This window comes from Micromesistius poutassou, assembly GCF_964030765.1.
Source record: "Micromesistius poutassou genome assembly, chromosome: 15".
In the NCBI taxonomy this organism is placed as follows: Eukaryota; Metazoa; Chordata; class Actinopteri; order Gadiformes; family Gadidae; genus Micromesistius; species Micromesistius poutassou.
The window spans coordinates 8,709,688-8,726,806 of NC_140285.1; the positions used below are offsets into that span (position 1 = coordinate 8,709,688).

The 17,119-nt window shown below is 45.2% G+C and overlaps 1 protein-coding gene across 3 annotated transcripts in view; it reads left to right on the forward strand.

Moving 5' to 3' along the window:
* Positions 1-16,394, forward strand: part of LOC311359933 (basement membrane-specific heparan sulfate proteoglycan core protein-like) — a 48,888-nt gene extending 32,494 nt beyond the window's left edge. For 2 of the 3 annotated variants that reach the window (XM_084479981.1, XM_084479983.1), the window contains 23 exons: positions 1-123; positions 597-709; positions 1,133-1,280; positions 2,431-2,547; positions 2,969-2,986; positions 4,314-4,398; positions 4,842-4,986; positions 5,103-5,205; positions 5,354-5,463; positions 5,865-5,973; positions 6,132-6,230; positions 6,686-6,907; positions 7,557-7,801; positions 8,241-8,412; positions 8,979-9,101; positions 9,503-9,559; positions 10,741-10,816; positions 10,935-11,013; positions 11,490-11,537; positions 12,222-12,292; positions 12,391-12,474; positions 12,685-12,788; positions 13,705-16,394. The exon at positions 1-123 is cut by the window's left edge and continues 144 nt beyond it. In XM_084479981.1, coding sequence (XP_084336107.1) covers positions 1-123; positions 597-709; positions 1,133-1,280; positions 2,431-2,547; positions 2,969-2,986; positions 4,314-4,398; positions 4,842-4,986; positions 5,103-5,205; positions 5,354-5,463; positions 5,865-5,973; positions 6,132-6,230; positions 6,686-6,907; positions 7,557-7,801; positions 8,241-8,412; positions 8,979-9,101; positions 9,503-9,559; positions 10,741-10,816; positions 10,935-11,013; positions 11,490-11,537; positions 12,222-12,292; positions 12,391-12,474; positions 12,685-12,788; positions 13,705-13,877 — 2,624 coding nt within the window. In that variant the 3' untranslated portion in view covers positions 13,878-16,394. The remainder of the gene's footprint in view (positions 124-596; positions 710-1,132; positions 1,281-2,430; positions 2,548-2,968; positions 2,987-4,313; positions 4,399-4,841; positions 4,987-5,102; positions 5,206-5,353; positions 5,464-5,864; positions 5,974-6,131; positions 6,231-6,685; positions 6,908-7,556; positions 7,802-8,240; positions 8,413-8,978; positions 9,102-9,502; positions 9,560-10,740; positions 10,817-10,934; positions 11,014-11,489; positions 11,538-12,221; positions 12,293-12,390; positions 12,475-12,684; positions 12,789-13,704) is intronic. The other variant, XM_084479982.1, reaches the window with a different exon arrangement.
* Positions 16,395-17,119: the final 725 nt, after the last annotated feature.

Below are 17,119 nucleotides of genomic sequence, written 5' to 3' on the forward strand. Positions count from 1 at the left end.
TCATGGTGAAGGAGGGCATGCTGCAGATCAGCCAGGTGACGGAGGCCGACGCCGGGGAGTACCGCTGCACCGCCACCAACGACGTGGGCTCGGTGCAGTCCCAGGTGGTGCTCAACGTGCAGTGTGAGTGTGGTTCCTGGTGGGGACCCTTGGGTCCCCGTTCATCCGTCTGCAATCGCGCGTTGTCTCTGGACTGATATGTGCAGATATGTATTGTTTAATTTAGTGGCTGCTTCGTGATCCAAAAGGACTATCGGCGAGTAAGGCAGAGCAGAATCTAAGGCTACGGTCTTCACTGGTGTAGAGTCATAGAGCTGCCCATTCTAGTTGGTACACATGGGAATGTTGTGTGTCTGGCGTGCGTGTGCACAACTGCATTGAAGAAAAAAACATTCAAATGCACAGAAATGGTGCAGATCTGTAGACTTTTAATACTTTGTGCACATGTGTTTGGCGTGTGCACACAGATATACACCACCGCAACTTGTATAGTACCACAGAGTTGTTATACAGACAAGTGTACAGTGATATGGGCCCCCCCACCACCACATCGGTCCGTGTCGTCTAACGGGGGTCTCTGTGCGTCTCTCTCGCAGCCCTGCCCCAGATCGCTGCGCTGCCGGAGACCAAGGAGGTGACGCTGGGCTCGGACGCCGTCCTGCCCTGCGAGGCCTCCGGGTATCCTGAGCCCAAGATAAGATGGTCCAAGGTACATGGCACGGCAGGGCCATCCTTCATGCAGACGAAGGCCTTCAGAGCTGCTGGCGGGGGCCGCTGCACTTGTTCTTCACGTTTGTGACCCAAAATAGTCAAGAAAACAACAAGTTCTGATTTGATTTAATTCATTTTTTTATTATTTGTATTAGTGATAGTATTTTATAAAAGAAAAGTCCACCACTTGAGGGTTGTGAGGAGTAAAAGCCGATCCATTCATCAACTGATCCCCAATTCATGTTTAAATCCAAGCTTTTAGGCTGCAAATTGCAGCATTTTTTTTTTTTTTGTTGTTGTGCGCTCCCACTTTTTAGATATAGGCGTTCAAGTGCACCAGTCAGGTTAAAGCCCTGGCCGTCTACCTTTTTTGTTGAGCCCACACTGTGTGCCTTTGTGTCTCTCCGCTGCCCTCCTCCAGCTGGGTGAGGACCTCCCACCCAAGTGTTTCCAGGTGCTGAACGTACTGACGGTGCCGCGCGTCACCCAGGAGGATTCTGGGACGTACGTGTGCACCGCCGCCAACAAGCAGGGCAAGGTGGAGGCCTTCACCAGTCTGCAGGTCCACGGTTCGTCCTCCTTCTGTGTTTTAACCTTTCAGCGTCGATTTAGGTCGCTTGTGTTGTTTGCACAATAAACAAATGCCGCTTTTCCACCGACAGTACCAGCTCGACTCGCCTCGACTTGCCTCGACTTGGCCCGCCTTTCTTTGCTTTTCCATTGTACCACCATTAGTACCACCTCCGTCGAGGTTCCAAGCGAGTGGAGTAGGTACTTTTGTGTGACGTAAACAGGCTCCTGGCCACTGATTGGCCAGCGGCTGCAAACGGGAATAATCACTCAAAGTTAAGTTGTGTCCGGCGTGGCTGGAGTCCACGGACCCACTCCCGAGGGGGACACGGATCGGCATTTCGCCGTGTGTGTCGCTCCTTTCCTGGGGCTAGAGTTAGGCTGCGAGTGGTTGTGTGTGTCCGCCGTGGTTGTGTGTGTCCGGCGTGGCTGGAGTCCACAGACCCGCTCCCGAGGGGGACACAGATCAGCGTTTCGTTTTTGTGTCGTTCCTTTCCCAGGGCTCGAGTTTCGCCTCGATCAACGTTACCGTATGACAACAATTTATTTCCCATCATAACCTTTCCCAGGAATCAGGAAATAGTCTTGATCAGATTCAGATTTCCCGGGAATCCCTTCTCCCGGGATTAAAACCTAATGACAACCCGCCCATGTTGGAGAGGTTCTTTTCTACGACCCGCAAACATTGAAGAGGTACTTTTTTAGATGGAAACGCAACGTGCCTGGAACCAAACCGAGTTGTGCCGCGCTAAGTCGTGGCGAGTTGAGCTGGTACTGTCGGTGGAAAAGAGGCAAAAGTTAAAATGACAACCGACCGACAACCGGTAGCAAAACAGACTGTACAGTTTAACCAAAAACAGGCCAAGGGGCTTATGGCATCTCACATACAAATAGTAAGGAAATGAAACATAGAAAAGAACATTAATAATAACAATAAAACAAAATACGAAAAAATATATTATCTATCGATAATTTATAATCTTAACAAAGTGAGTGATAGATTAATGCATTACATAAATTAGAGCAAGGCAAATTGACAAATCATTTCTACCTTTTCCCATCTCACTTTCTAATGAACTGAGCGATGATTCCACCTTACTGTGTGTGTGTGTGTGTGTGTGTGTGTGTGTTTGTATGTTTTGTGTTCAGAGCGAGTGATGCCCTACTTCACTCAGGAGCCCCTGTCCTACCTCTCGCTGCCCACCATCAGGAACGCCTACAAGGCCTTCAGCATCAAGATCACCTTCAGGCCCGACAACGTGGACGGTGAGAGCGCCACCTCTAGTGCATTTCATCAACCACTTGCTGTTTGATCATGTATCATTCCTCGATTGAACCTTGTTCCAGTTTCCTTTGGTGTCTCTTTGTGTATGTCATATGTGTGTGCATGTGTTTGTTTGTCTGGGTCTGGGTCTGGGTCTGTGTCTATGTGTGTGTGCGTGTGTGTGTGTGGGTGTGTGTCTGTGTCTTTGACTGTGTATATATCTTTGTGAGTGTGTGTCTGTGCCTGCCTGTGTGCGTGCTGTGCGTGTGTGTGCCTGCGCTCGCGTGTATGTGGTTGTGTGTGTGTATGTGTGAATGCGTTTGTGTGTGTGCCTGCGTGTCTGTGTCTAAACATGAATAACGTAACATCTTCTCCCTGTTCTCCCTGACCTCTGTCCTCCTCTCCTGCACACGGTGGGTGAAGGTGTCATATTGTACGCCGGTGAGTCTCTGTGCGCTGAGCCACAGTCAGACACCAGACAGGTTGCTGGTGGCTCCTTGCTGGGCTGCAGCACCACTGGTTTCCCCGGCACTGCATCCCTGAAATGAAACATAGAGCACTTTAAGGGCTGTAACGTAACACGTGGACACATGGTAAATGGCCTATGTCTCATAAGGCAGGCGAGACGGTACAGTCACTATTTCTCGATTTATAATTGACCCTGACTGGTTGGCTCGGTATGAAGCATATGCCATGTTGTCATGAATCTGTATTCAGTCACTGTTGTGTACATTGTCTGTAAGCGCTTCTGTTTCACCCACAAGACAGCACTGCTTTAAAAAGTGATGCACCTAATAGCATATATATATATATTTATATAACTATGGCATGTTTTGATATGTTGTTGTTTTTTTGTATGGCACTCTAGTATTGTCTTATTAATAATGAGTGATTCATTCAGTCTGACTTAGGTGAAAAAGATAAACAGAAAATATATCTCATTTGTTTATTTCTATTTGATATGAATCACTACATACAGTACTTTTCAGAATATTAAGCAGCAACCCTCAATTACAAAAATGTAATTTAAACCAGTATGACAGCTGGCTGTTTCATTAACGACATCATGGATTGTTTCAATGCATACTTGTACAGTTGTTTTACAACAGTAAATTGGACCAAGCCCCATTGAAACAATCCACAGTGTGAGTGAGCCAGGTTGTCATGGTAATGCAGGCGGCATGTTAGTGTAAGCGATGACCACATGTGGCTGGTGTGGCTCAGCGAGCATGATCACTGGCATGGTGCTCCTGGGAGGCGGGGGGGGGGGGGGGGGGGGGGGGTGATGGATGTGGACCACAGGTCTGGCTGTCACTCGGGGGGGTGCCCAGCAGAGCATCCATCCTTGCTTTCCATTGGCTTCATTATAGCATGTTGCCCTGCAGTACGGTTTGCAAACCACTCGCCTTTGTGTGAGTATATGCTGGTGTATATGTGTGCGCGTGTCTGCGTGCTTGTGTGTGTTTGTGTGTGGTCGAGAACAGTACAAGGTAAATACAAATTCTTGTTAACAATTTTAGAGAAAAAAAATCTTGTTTGTCACTGGCAAGATGAATATTCCCTACTTTTGGCAACTTGGACTTGAAAAAAAAAATAATAATCTTGCAACAATACAAAGTGATGGACGGATATCGCACCGGCAAATTGAAGGCTAATAAAATAACCTTGCGGTATCTTTTACCATGTACTGTGTGTAACAGATGTGTGTGTGGATGTGTGTGCAGATGCTTGTTCTCCATGCTCACTGTGGTCCATGTGACACGTTCAGGGATGATCGTGTACAACGGCCAGAGGAAGAGCACAGGAGCAGACTTCATGTCCCTGGGTCTCGTCGGCGGACGCCTGGAGTTCAGGTCAGCCTCCTCTTCCTCTTCTGCGTCTGCCTTCTGTCACATGCAGGAGGCTGTTTTTAAGTGCGGCTATTTTTGACGTAGAGCAGCATGACCAAACAGATTTGGACTTTGACGTAACGGAGAGACGGACACAACCGGCACTTGGCTTGACAGCCTGAGGTGAACCGTTGATTTCACAGCCAGAGCCGTGTCCGGCAACACGTTAACTTAAAGTAACCACTGTTCTTCTGTCTCACATGTTTTAAAGAGAAGATGAGCGAGGTGATTCGTCAATGACAACCTGCAACTATCTCACCTCATTAATCTAATGTCATGAGGGGCCAAGAGCCACACCCCCCCCCCCCCCCCCCCCCCCGACTCTTATCCTCAACCACAAGACACTTCAAAATATAATTTATACAATATATTATTTTCAACATATCAATATATTGGAACCCCTTCAGGTTCGACGTGGGCTCTGGCATGGCCACCATCCGCGACCCCAACCCCATCAAACTGGGAGAGTTCCACACGGTGGAGCTGCAGCGCAACCTCACCCTGGGCTCCCTCACCGTGGACGGGGGCGAGGCCATCAACGGCAGCTCTCAGGTACGGCCGTCCGTCTCTCTGCCATGACCTCGTCCTGACCTTATGACGTACACACCTCTGTGGTGGATACTGTGGGTATGGGACCTTTGTTGTAACGTTTCTTCCTCTCTCCGCAGGGCAAGTTCCAGGGGCTGGACCTGAACGAGGAGCTCCACGTAGGAGGGTACCCCAACTACACCCTCATCGCCAAGACAGCGGGCATCAAGACCGGCTTTGTGGGTAAGGCATCGCTTTGTTATCTGATCAAACATGTGACCTTAACACACAGTGCTATTTTATCATTGACTTACTTAATAAATAAATGATGTATCATTTGAGAAAGTTGCAGAAAAAACCCTGCGGTTGTGTTGGCTTGTCTTCATCGCAGGCTGTATCCGTCAGCTGATCATCCAGAACGAGGAAGTGATCTTCAAAGACCTTGACCGCAGCTCCACCGGCGTCACCAACTGTCCCACCTGCAAGGACCAGCCCTGCCAGGTCAGTGAGGAGGAGCATATCACTATAACTATACTAACTAGTTTAGTGAGTAGAGAGAGGGGACCATGGAGCTGCTGTTGAACTATACTAACTAGTTTAGTGATCTAGAGAGGAGAGACCCCCCCAGCTTCCATTGAACTATACTACACCGTTTTATCTGGTGGGGTTGAGGTGGGCGTTGAAGACGCAACCAATGAAATAGCAGCCTCAGGATGTCTAGGATTTCTAAATCACAATTAGATATGATAAGATAACAAGACATTGTAACCGACCAATCACAACACAGCACATAACACACAAGATGATGTGCAGGGAGACATTCTGGGCTGCTGAAATGAATGTTAGATCTGTAACAGTTTTATCAATTTGTTTTAACTGTGTGCGCCTGTGTGTGTGTGCAGAATGGGGGCAATTGCGTTGTTTCAGAGACCAGCTTGTACAAATGCGGCTGTATGGAAGGATTTACCGGCAGCAACTGCCAGCATCACTCTGCACTGCATTGCCACATTGGTAAGTCTTTGTGTTGCGGTTAAAACTAAACGTCGCCCACTGATTACAATAACTGCCCTACGCACCGACCACTGGCTCCTACAAGGAGGACCACTATCAGCACATTATCAGTCTAATAGAACAGGTTTATTTACCGTTGGTCTGTTCTTTATCCCCAGACGCGTGCGGTCCCGATGCCACCTGCATCAACCGTCCTAACGGCCTCGGCTACGACTGTCGCTGCCATCTGGGCAAGTCAGGGAACAAGTGCATGGGAGGTAAGAGAGGACAACCGGGGGAACGTTCTGCCTCTTGTTGACATGTCACGTAACCTGGGACTATTTATTCTTCATTTATTCTTTGTTTTGATATTTATTAGAATTGACAGTGTGATCTGTTCACATGATTTTTTTGTCTTTCACCAGTACTAGTAATATTAAGATTAAAAATACTAATAATCGCCAGAAAGGTAAACATATCCTCACAATACGTATGACTAGCATGAGTCACAACATGCTAGTCGTCCTTTATTACCAAGATAGTCCCATGCCACACTCCAGACGCACTAAAGAGCCCGAACTTTCACCTTTCCAAATGTTATACATGTACTCCCTCGCTGATTCCACATGAAGGTACTCGGTGGCTTTTATTCATATTCTGCGATCATATTCAGGAGCAACAACAAACCCACCCGTAAAAATATCAATCTAAGCCGGAGATTCCCCCCCTGCAGGCGAGTTGGTGACCACGCCCATGTTTGACGGCGAGGCGTCGTTCATTGCCTACCCCCCGCTGACCAACATCCACGACGACCTGCGGGTGGAGCTGGAGTTCAAGCCGCAGGAGCGCAACGGCCTCATGTTCTTCTGCGGAGGGAAGAAGATGAAGGTGGAGGACTTTGTGGCCGTCTCCATGGTGGACGGATACGTGGAGTTCAGATACGAGCTGGGCACAGGTAGGAAACACACACACACACACACACACAGTCACACACGCATACTCAAGACACGTGCACACACAATCACAGACACACGTGCACACACACACATACGCAGACACACACAAACACACATACGCAGATGCACACACACACACACACATACGCAGACACACACAAACACACATACGCAGACACACACACACACACACACACTTATACATACGCAGACAGACTCGCACACAGACACACACGCAGACACACTCACACACACACGCAGACAGACACACACACACACTCGCACACATGCGCAGACACACACACACACACACAAAATTGTGTGTGTTTAAAGAGGACACACCAAAACCATGGAAATCAAACTTTGGGTGAAAGCAGAAAAAATGCTATCACTGTAAAATAATTGCGTTGCAATTATCCACTTCTTCATGGGCATTTCACCCTGGGGGAATACTTTGGTCACAACTTGATCAAAGGACACGTTCATTTTAATTGAATTTTGTTGAGTGCGCAAATAAAATGTTTTATTATTACCAAAGTAGTAAAACACACAAAAAAGAATCATTATAACCCACAAAATATCAAAGTCTAAAAGTCCCATTGAAACAGTGACGGTGATGACGGCGGGGTCTTGGTCTTGTCTCTCCAGGCCAGGCCATCCTGCGCAGCCCGGAGCCGGTCTCCCTGGGCCAGTGGCACCGAGTGGTGGCCGAGCGTAACATGAGGGAGGGCCACCTGAGGGTGGACCAGGGGCCCATGGAGAAGAAGACGTCCCCGGGCAAGGCCCAGGGCCTGAACATCCACACGCCCATGTACCTGGGAGGGGTGCGGGACGTGGGCATCCTGCCCAAGCCTGCCAACATCAGCCAGCTGTTCAAGGGATGCATCGGAGAGGTGGGATAGGGGACTCTTCTTGGTGTGTTTTTTATATAAAAGATCCATAGCTCTTATTGTTTCATGTAAACGCATTCATGATTATAACGTTGTGTTATTGTATTGACACCACAAACAAGAGGGTTTATGTCCATCACAAGTCATTCAAAGATGATCCATCTCACACACAACCTACCTGACTATCCACGTAAGCAACTTACCAACTTACCAATCCCAGACGTAAAAATTCGGATGCAGAAAGTCCAGTTGCAGAAATTAAAAGTTTCTGCAAGAAATTAAAAGTTAATTAGAGATAAAATATACAAAATATGAGTAGTAGCAATGGCAATGGCATCATTTGATTTAACATAACAAGACAGTTGAGGTAGACGTACAAATCTCATCAATGTTATATTTCCCTTTATAAACATGCCAAACTCAACCCCCCCGCCCCACTCAGGTCTCCATCAACAACAAGAAGGTGGACCTGTCCTACAGCTTCACCGAGAGCCGCGGAGTCCGCAAGTGTGCGGAGGACAGCCCCTGCGACCGCCGGCCTTGCCTGCACGGGGGCCACTGCAAGCCCAACGCTGAGTACGAGTACCAGTGCCTCTGCAAGGACGGCTTCGAAGGTGGGTCCTGAGTCACATGATCAGAGAGAAGTTGTGTGCCTGAGTCACATGATCAAAGAGACGTGGAGTGTTCTTGAGTGTTCACTTCAGATGATTACAACCGACGGACCGTTTTCACAGTGGGGCCATCACAGGACAGACACAGGTGAAGCTCAAATGGCTAATTATGGGTCGGCTCCTTTTATGTGCGAGGGCACAGGTTAGGACTCAACTAGTGAAGATGAGTCTACTGAAAAGGAACAGAGCTGTAATTAGTGTGACCTGTGTTCTTCCTACCTCCTGCCAAGAATAGGCCAGCAGCCTCATGATGTTTGGAACAACTTATGGGCATGCTGTACGTATAATATCAGCTAACATGGCAAATGAACAAACACAAGTATATATATCTATATATTTATTTGAATAAACTATGTTGAACTTGTTTTACATTGCTTTCCTACCAAACGAACAATCAAACCAACTTTTTCACTAGGACCAAAAAACAACACAAGGCCCTTATTAATGCCATACAGCATGCTGTTTCCCCCGCGTCTTTCCGGCCTCAGTCTGACCTCTGACCCCTGCAGGAGAGCACTGTGAGGTGGTGAGGGAGGTGTGCCAGAGAGACCACCAGTGCCACAGCGGCGGGAGCTGCGTGGAGGGCCAGTGTGTGTGCACGGCGGGACACTCAGGCCTGTACTGCGAGGAAGGTGAGTGACGAGGACACCAGCGCTGCCGCATGCGTTAAGCCGTAGAACCACCCCCTAGAATAACGTAGAACGTAGACTAGAATCATGGAACGTGATGCTTGATTAAATGTAATATCCGAAGCATGTGTTTCTACAGGGCATTGGGAAAGGGCTGGGAAATACATCAGACGAAATCCGCTCATGCTTTCTGTTCTATAAGTTGTTGTTTCAGGATACCACTTTTACCCGTGTATAGATTTCTAAACTGAAGAAAATGAGTTAGTCCTGCGCACAGTTCCTCTACCGTCAGTTCACTGTGTTTAGTGGGAGCTTCGTGGAGTGCGGGCCCCTGTTGTGGTTTCTCATTAAGTGCTGTCTCCCCCCCGTTCACTTCCATGGCTAACATATCCCCGCGCACACAGGCCAGCTTTCCAGCCACACTGAGGCCCCGTGGAATTTGGAGGGTAACGGGGTGAATGGTACAGTACCTGAATATCCGATCTGCCTGAAACTACCGTGACTAACAGGGGGGCCCTTTTAAACCCTTTGAGAGGGGCCCCATGTCCCTTCCAGCCTCGAGCCGACTCGTCTGTCTACTGTCTGACGCACACACACGCACACACACACACACACACACAGACACACACACGCTCACATGTATATGCATGCACACACACACACACCTAAGTATACACACACACACACACACACACACACACACACACACACACACTCACTCACTCACTCACATGCATTCACACTCACACAGAACAAAGCATGCACACACATACACAAAAAAACACAACAACACACTCAAACACACTTTCGTCTGAATGAAAGGGTCTGTTAACTTGTTTGTTGGCTGTTTTTATGGAGGGAAATTGAGCAGTCAGCTCATTTTGTTGCTCTCAGTTATTGGACCATGTGTCCCTTTTCTTGTGCGCCGTATCGACTCCTCATCTCAACAACATCCACCCATGTCTCCGTGCTTCTTCACAACTGCTCAACCTTAAGAATAAGTTAAAAAAAAAACAGGAACCACTGTTTTTATTTGTACTTGTTTTTTTGGTAAGCGGCTGTCTATGTCCATACGCTGTGCACCGGATCCGTCGTCACTAACCTCCGAAAGTTATGTCAATGTTGTTTGGGCCAATATGCAAAAATCAATACACGTTATGGATTATGCTGCATGGAGCCGTGGTCTCTTGGGGAGTCTGTATGGTTAGTGAATGTGCAGCAGGTGAGTGATGTCTGCCTGGGGATGGCATTGTAAGGGAGGAACAGTCAGGAAGGAACAGTAAGGGAGGAACAGTGGGTCCCCATTCTACTCACCATAACACCAACAGTCTGCAGTTATCACCTGTCTAGTGTGACAGGCTAGTTTGAAGAGTTTTTACTGGATTTGGTAATCCAGTAAAGTCATAGGATGTTTTATACTAAAATTAATCAATTGTCATAAAACAATTGATGAGGGACTGCACATTTACACATTTAAGTCTACAAAAGGAAAGTATTCTTTAACCTGGGTGTTTTTAATGCATTCACCACTAGAGGGCACACTTCTCCAAGCACACAAGCACGTTCATGAGCAAAATTGTACATAGGAAAAAATACAAGGATATTCCAAACTATTCCAAATGTTCCTTTTCCTTCTCTTCAGACTCTCCCTATCAGTATGCAGCACATTTCAACAACGATGGCTACATCCCCCTTCCCAAACTCATCTTCCCCAGAAGGTAAACAGAGAGGACCTCCGTGAAACAGGGCCTGTGATTAAAAGCTGTGTGTGTGAATACATTGGATTTGCCCCAAGGCACTTGAAAAAGAGAGTTCTCCTCGTGGTTTGTGTTGCAGCGCCCAGGACACGCCTGAGACCATTGAGCTGGAGGTCCTCACAACCTCCTCAGAGGGCCTGGTGCTCTGGCAGGGGGTGGTAGGTCCCTCACACACACTTCAGCCCTGAACCCAAGAGACTGAGACGCATACCTGGCCCCATGGTCCCCTCATACAGACCACTAATCTCACCTGAATGGACCCATTGCCTGCTCTCTGTTCCCAGTCACCTAACTCTTTGCATTTCCTATCTCTTTCTCTCTCTCCGTATCTCCCTACATTTGGTTTGTTATCGTCTTTCTTATCTTATCTTCCTTTATAAAGAAAAAAAACACTGTTAACAAACCACATCTTTACAACATGTATGCACAGTTCCTGATTGTATAATGTAACATTTAACATTGGCATTTTCTTCGGAATGGCTGTAAAAAAAAAACAATAGCATGTCATGAAATGTAATGCTTAATCATTGTGAATCATTTGTTAACAAAGTAATTTATGGCTGTGTTTGACCCCATTACTGCATGTTGCCTGCATTAGCCATGCTAAGCTAACTCACCCCATCCATTTCCTCAGGAGACCAATGGCACACGCCATTTGCGCAAGGTGCATGCTAACAAAAAGGTATCAACTCAAACACAGAAGAAATACACCAGTTGGAATCAGTTAAAAAGCAGGCAAAACACTGGATGTCAACTTTTTTTGACTAAGTCCAATAGACCTAAGTTAAACTATTTGGTTATTTGGAAACAATTCTATTCGAATTGACTTATCAGAATCAGGCCAAGTATGCTTACTTATACAAGGAATTTAACTCTGGCTTTCAGTGAAGACTTACAGAACAAACCATGCATAAATAAATATAAATAAATTGCAGAGCCAATTATAACAAAGATATAAACATGTTAGGATATTGAATAAACAATGATAGACAATATAAATCCTAAAAAAGATTTACAATGTGTGCAACGGGGAAGCAGGGTGAAAGTGCAAAAGGTAATAAATATAAATAAATATTGAATATTTAATTGTATTATGTACAGTGGATGCAGTTAAGTAACATGTTGGTTTCGGCAGGGACACAGTTAACTGTCATAAGGGTATGTTTTGCCAGGGACAAAGTTAAATGTTCATAAGCGTGATGGCCTTCCCACAATGTCACTGAGGTGGTTTTTGATTCAGGATAGTGTAATTAGCAATTTTTTTTTTTTTTTCTTATAGTTTTTAGTTTTATGACAGTGACACCTTCTCTCTTCTTCTTGGAAGTGAATTGATTGCATTTTGTTTGATAAACACATTCTGTTCCAGGAAATGGGCGATAGGGGAAAGGGCAAGGACTTTATAAGCCTGGGGCTACAGAACGGACACCTTGTTTTCAGGTAATGTGTGTTTATAGACAAAGGTCTGTTTATTCCCTCTAATTGTAAGCGTTACAGCTCGTATTACAGAAGACTGATGATGTGTGCATTGAATCCAGTTACCAGCTGGGCAGTGGAGAGGCAGAAATTAAATCATGGGAGCCAATCAATGACGGTCAATGGCACAAGGTCACAGCAGTCAGGTACGGTACAACTAGTTACTAATCATATGTTTGTCTGTAGAATTTATAAACATATTTTGTGATTTATACCTATATATATATATATATAATCACTTTAAGGTATTATTTTTGTTCTATCCTGCTAAACAATAAGACGTATAAGGTAAATATATTCTATGCTATGAATGTTTTTTATTTTTCAACATGAGATACTTTTTCCCCCCCTTGCAGAACTGGAAAGGAGGGCTACATCCAGATAGACGGGGGAGACATGAGACACGGACAGTCCAAGGGCAAGAGCCTCATGGTCAACACTAAAGGCAGAATATACCTGGGTGAGGGGAGGATGTAGTGACATCATCATGAGGACATTGACCTGGGGGAGAGCACATAGTGACATCATCATGAGGACATACACCTTGGCGGGAGAGCACGTAGTGACATCATCATGAGGACATTGACCTGGGGGAGAGCACATAGTGACATCATCATGAGGACATTTACCTTGGGGGGAGAGCACGTAGTGACATAATCATAAGTACATTTACCGTAGGGGGGAAGATGTAGTGACATCATCATGAGGACATGTACCTGGGGGAGGATGCAATGACATCGTCATGAGGACATGTACCTGGGAGAGAGGATTAAGTGTCAGGTCTTTTATTTTACCGTTCTCTCAGCTTCTCTCTCAGTGAGACTTTTGCCCTCCCTATCAGCTTACGGTTATGCTGCCAGCTCTCTCGTTTACACGACCTGACCTTTGGTTTGGATCTCTGTTATAAACTTCTTGCATGCGTGTTTGTTTGTTTTTAGGATTGCCCGTTGTGCTAATTCGTTTTTTTGTTCATTGCCGTTTTCAGTTTTGTGCCTTTATGTTACTCACTGGTAAACTGTACTAATGGTTAGTGATCCAACAGTGAGGGCCAAAGTCTGATCAGTGAGAAAGAAGTGCAGGGAACTGTAAACAAAAGACAAACATGTTGAAGACCAGGTTAAAACGATTGCACAAATAATTTGATTGCAACTTACATATTTTACTTTTTTTTCCCTCTCAAGTTCTTTCTCAAATTTTGTTAGATAATTAAATAGCTTTGTTTGATTATATTGTCACAAATCTCCTTCCACAAAAAGATTTGAATGGCTATGATAAATACAAATAATACATATTTATAATGTTTTGATGTTGTGATGAGCAAACCGAGCTGATCTGTGTGTGTGTGTGTGTGTGTGTGTGTGTGTGTGGTCCTCCAGGGGGCGCCCCGGACATGGTGGGGATGACGGGCGGAAAGTTCTCCGGCGGCATGCGAGGCTGCGTGCGCAGCGTGTCGCTGATGAGCGCGCGGCCAGGGGCTCAGCCGGCGCAGGCCATCGACCTGCAGGCGCACGCCATGCACGGCGTCAATGTGCAATCCTGCTCCTCATAGACAGCAGTACACACACACACACACACACACACACACACACACACACACACACACACAAACACACACACCCAGAGACTATAGAGTGATGGAGTAACACTCCTCCCCACACTCCCGGACACACACACGCAAACGCAGAGAAATGACGAAGATGGATAAAGAGAGGAGGGGAGAGAGAGAAAAAGAGAGGGAGCAACTCATATAGAACCTGTTACACACTCGGTGCTGCGCTGCTACCAAAAACACACACACACACACACACACACACACACACTCACACAACGAAAACAAGGATTCTTCTCTCTGTCTGCGTTAAAACCAAAAAACTAAAAAAAGAGATAACATTTCAAACGTATTAACAAGTCTTCCCTTCCTCTGTGTTGTATTCTCGATGAAGGACTATTAACACAGGAGAACCAGAACAGTTGACATATTCCCGGTAGTAGCTTAAGACCAGCAGAGTCAAGAGTCAAAGTGCATTAGATCCTCAATGAAGGCTCAGATCCTATGGAGGTGGAGATGTTTTTACAGCACTGAATTTTTTTTATTTATATGCATATGAATATATATTATATATTTGTGTGGGGGGCGGGGGGAAACGTGCAAACTAACCACAATCGCTTTTCTTATTTCCTGGAGTGTCCAGGTCTCTTTTTTTCGGTTTTCTTTAGAGGTCTTAGTGTGATTAAGATCTAAAGATATTTTCAGATCTTTAGGCCTGACCGTCTTCACTTTTCTCTGTGTTACCGTAGTTTGGGAGGTGAGCACATTTAACTGTCTTTTAGAGACTGCCGGGAGAGGGGCCGTGGTCACAGCCACAGGCTTTCATTAGACACAACTCAGGTTAACAGGTGGAATACAACATGCGGCACTGCATGGAGCAAGGGGATTCAGGAAAGGAACAGTGCGTTGTTGGCGTGTTTCCGAATCACTGGACGCTCGCTTTTACTGGTGTCTTATGTTTGGTCTTGCTCTTCCCATCCAGAAAACTGGATGGGAAACTTTGGTGCTAAAACCCCCTCACAACCACAGTTGTCTTTTGGTGTAAAGTTTCAGTTGCGTCACAGTGGCTTAGGGTTGGGAGTATGCAAGTGGTAACAATGAGATATTACTTATTCATGTCGGTCCCTGATGGAGTAGAAAACCTATTTTTATCTATACATTCTAGAATGTGTGATTGTTTGTCTCTGTGAGTTTATCTATGAATGACATATTTGCGTGTGCGTTTGTGTGTCAGTGTGCGTGTGTGTTTGCACGTGTCAATCTTACTTATATCGAAACAGAAAAGTCTATAGCAAAAATGCCTCAACTTGTTACCAAACGTTAACTTGTGTAATGTTTCTAGTTGCTACAGGACCAGTGTTTGCTATATCCACCTTGTAGCCATTCAGCAATGTCTTCAACATACAGTTGAGGCAATCTGTGTGTGTGTGCGTGTACATGCGTGCGTGCGTGTGTGTGTGTGCGTGTGTGCGTGTGCGTGTGTGTGTGTGTGTGTGCGTGTGCTTGTGTGACTGCAAATGCATGTGGCCTCCCTCTCCCTATAGAACCCCATGCTCACTCGCCCCCTACTTGATCATATGAATAGACATTCATCACCGCATGTTCACCTCGGGCTTCACAGACCATGTCACCTTTTTTTGTACGCTTAAAATGTTTCATATTCAAAAAAAATAGCACTATAATTTTACTCACAGTTGCTTCATAATTTATTGTTTATTTCATAATTTTTTTTTTTTTTCTCTTTTCCTTTTTTTTTTGCTTGGCTTGATACCACTTTTTGAAGCAATACCTTTACTTTCTGTTCTTTTTGGTTATCGTTTTTTGCCTCCCACATCCCCCCACCCCATTTTATTTTCATGTTTCCCTGAAAAACTTTTGTTAAAACATTTCTCCACCTGTAGTCCCTGTGCTCTTCTTGCCATTATACATGACCTCTGTCGAGCCTCCACCTGTTGAGCCTACATCTCGCTCCAGGACCGTCATCCTGAACAACACAACAGCCGGCCTCACTTCAGCATCAGTCTTAGCATTATGTTGCATACAAGGAAGCAGCCATATTATTTGAGGGAAAAAAATGTGCTGTAGGTCAGGTTAAATGATGGCCAGAGATTCCCAAATGTCGATGGGACTATTTTGGGTGTTGGGTGTATGAATTCACAACTGGATGTCCATATGCACTGTAAATTGGCTTGCCCCACCATACCTTTTAACTACGTGAAGGCAATGATTTGAAAGAACAATTATTCAACTGTTTCTGATTGGAACATTTTCCATAATGACCATGCATGTCAGTTGTCAGTATTTCTTCCATTTTGAAATTGTTCTCTAGTTCACGTTTAACTTCTGAATGAAGTTAAACATGAACGATGAAAAATGTGGAAGTAATGTATCATGGAGAACAGTGATGGGAATTGTACAAGTTGAAATAGTGTCTTACCGACTGTTTCTTTCCAAGTGTTTAAAGAACCCCCCCCTTTTATTTTTTTTGGTGTTTCTTAATTAAAAACAAAATTCATGTGCTAATTATTATCTCCTGTCTTATTTTCTTGTCCACATTTCAGGATTGTGATTACATTTCCTCATGTTTGAAAGTGATCCTTTGAGGAGTTGGAATGTGGATAGCCACAGCCTTTCGTCCTGCCTTCGGTCCTGTGAAAGCAGTACTGGGGAAAGCTGTACTCTATTGTTATTGACGCAGACAATGTCTGTTGTGTCCCGAGTTCTATTATGCATCCCAAGACTCTCAGGTTTCACTTAATTTTGCATATCTCGGGTAACTCAAAGCAAACCCACTACAGCACTATATTATATTTATCTTACTCCCTCTATTGTGGCAAACTTTCAAGTTTGACATTTGAATGAGCAATTGCTGTACACAATTCCAGAGCTTCTACCTTATTTCTAAAATCCTGCCTTTGTTTATTCAATTCACCCAATACCTCATGGTGATTAGGTTTATTTGCTTGAGCCTTTTTGATTAACTGTTATCATTAAACATGTTGGTACAGCCAGTGCTTATGTCTATGACATTATGGTCATTACATTGATTTAAGTGAATTTGACTTATATATTATTACTGTCTAGCTATTACCACCCAAACTGAAATATACAGTGCAACAATAAGAATACAGCCATGATTGATAATATAGTTTATTACACGGCTCTTCTCAATGCTGTGGAACGCTCCGTTCACTTGATTGGGCCTTCCCGACTTTCGATTCGATTCGAATTTCGAATAATTC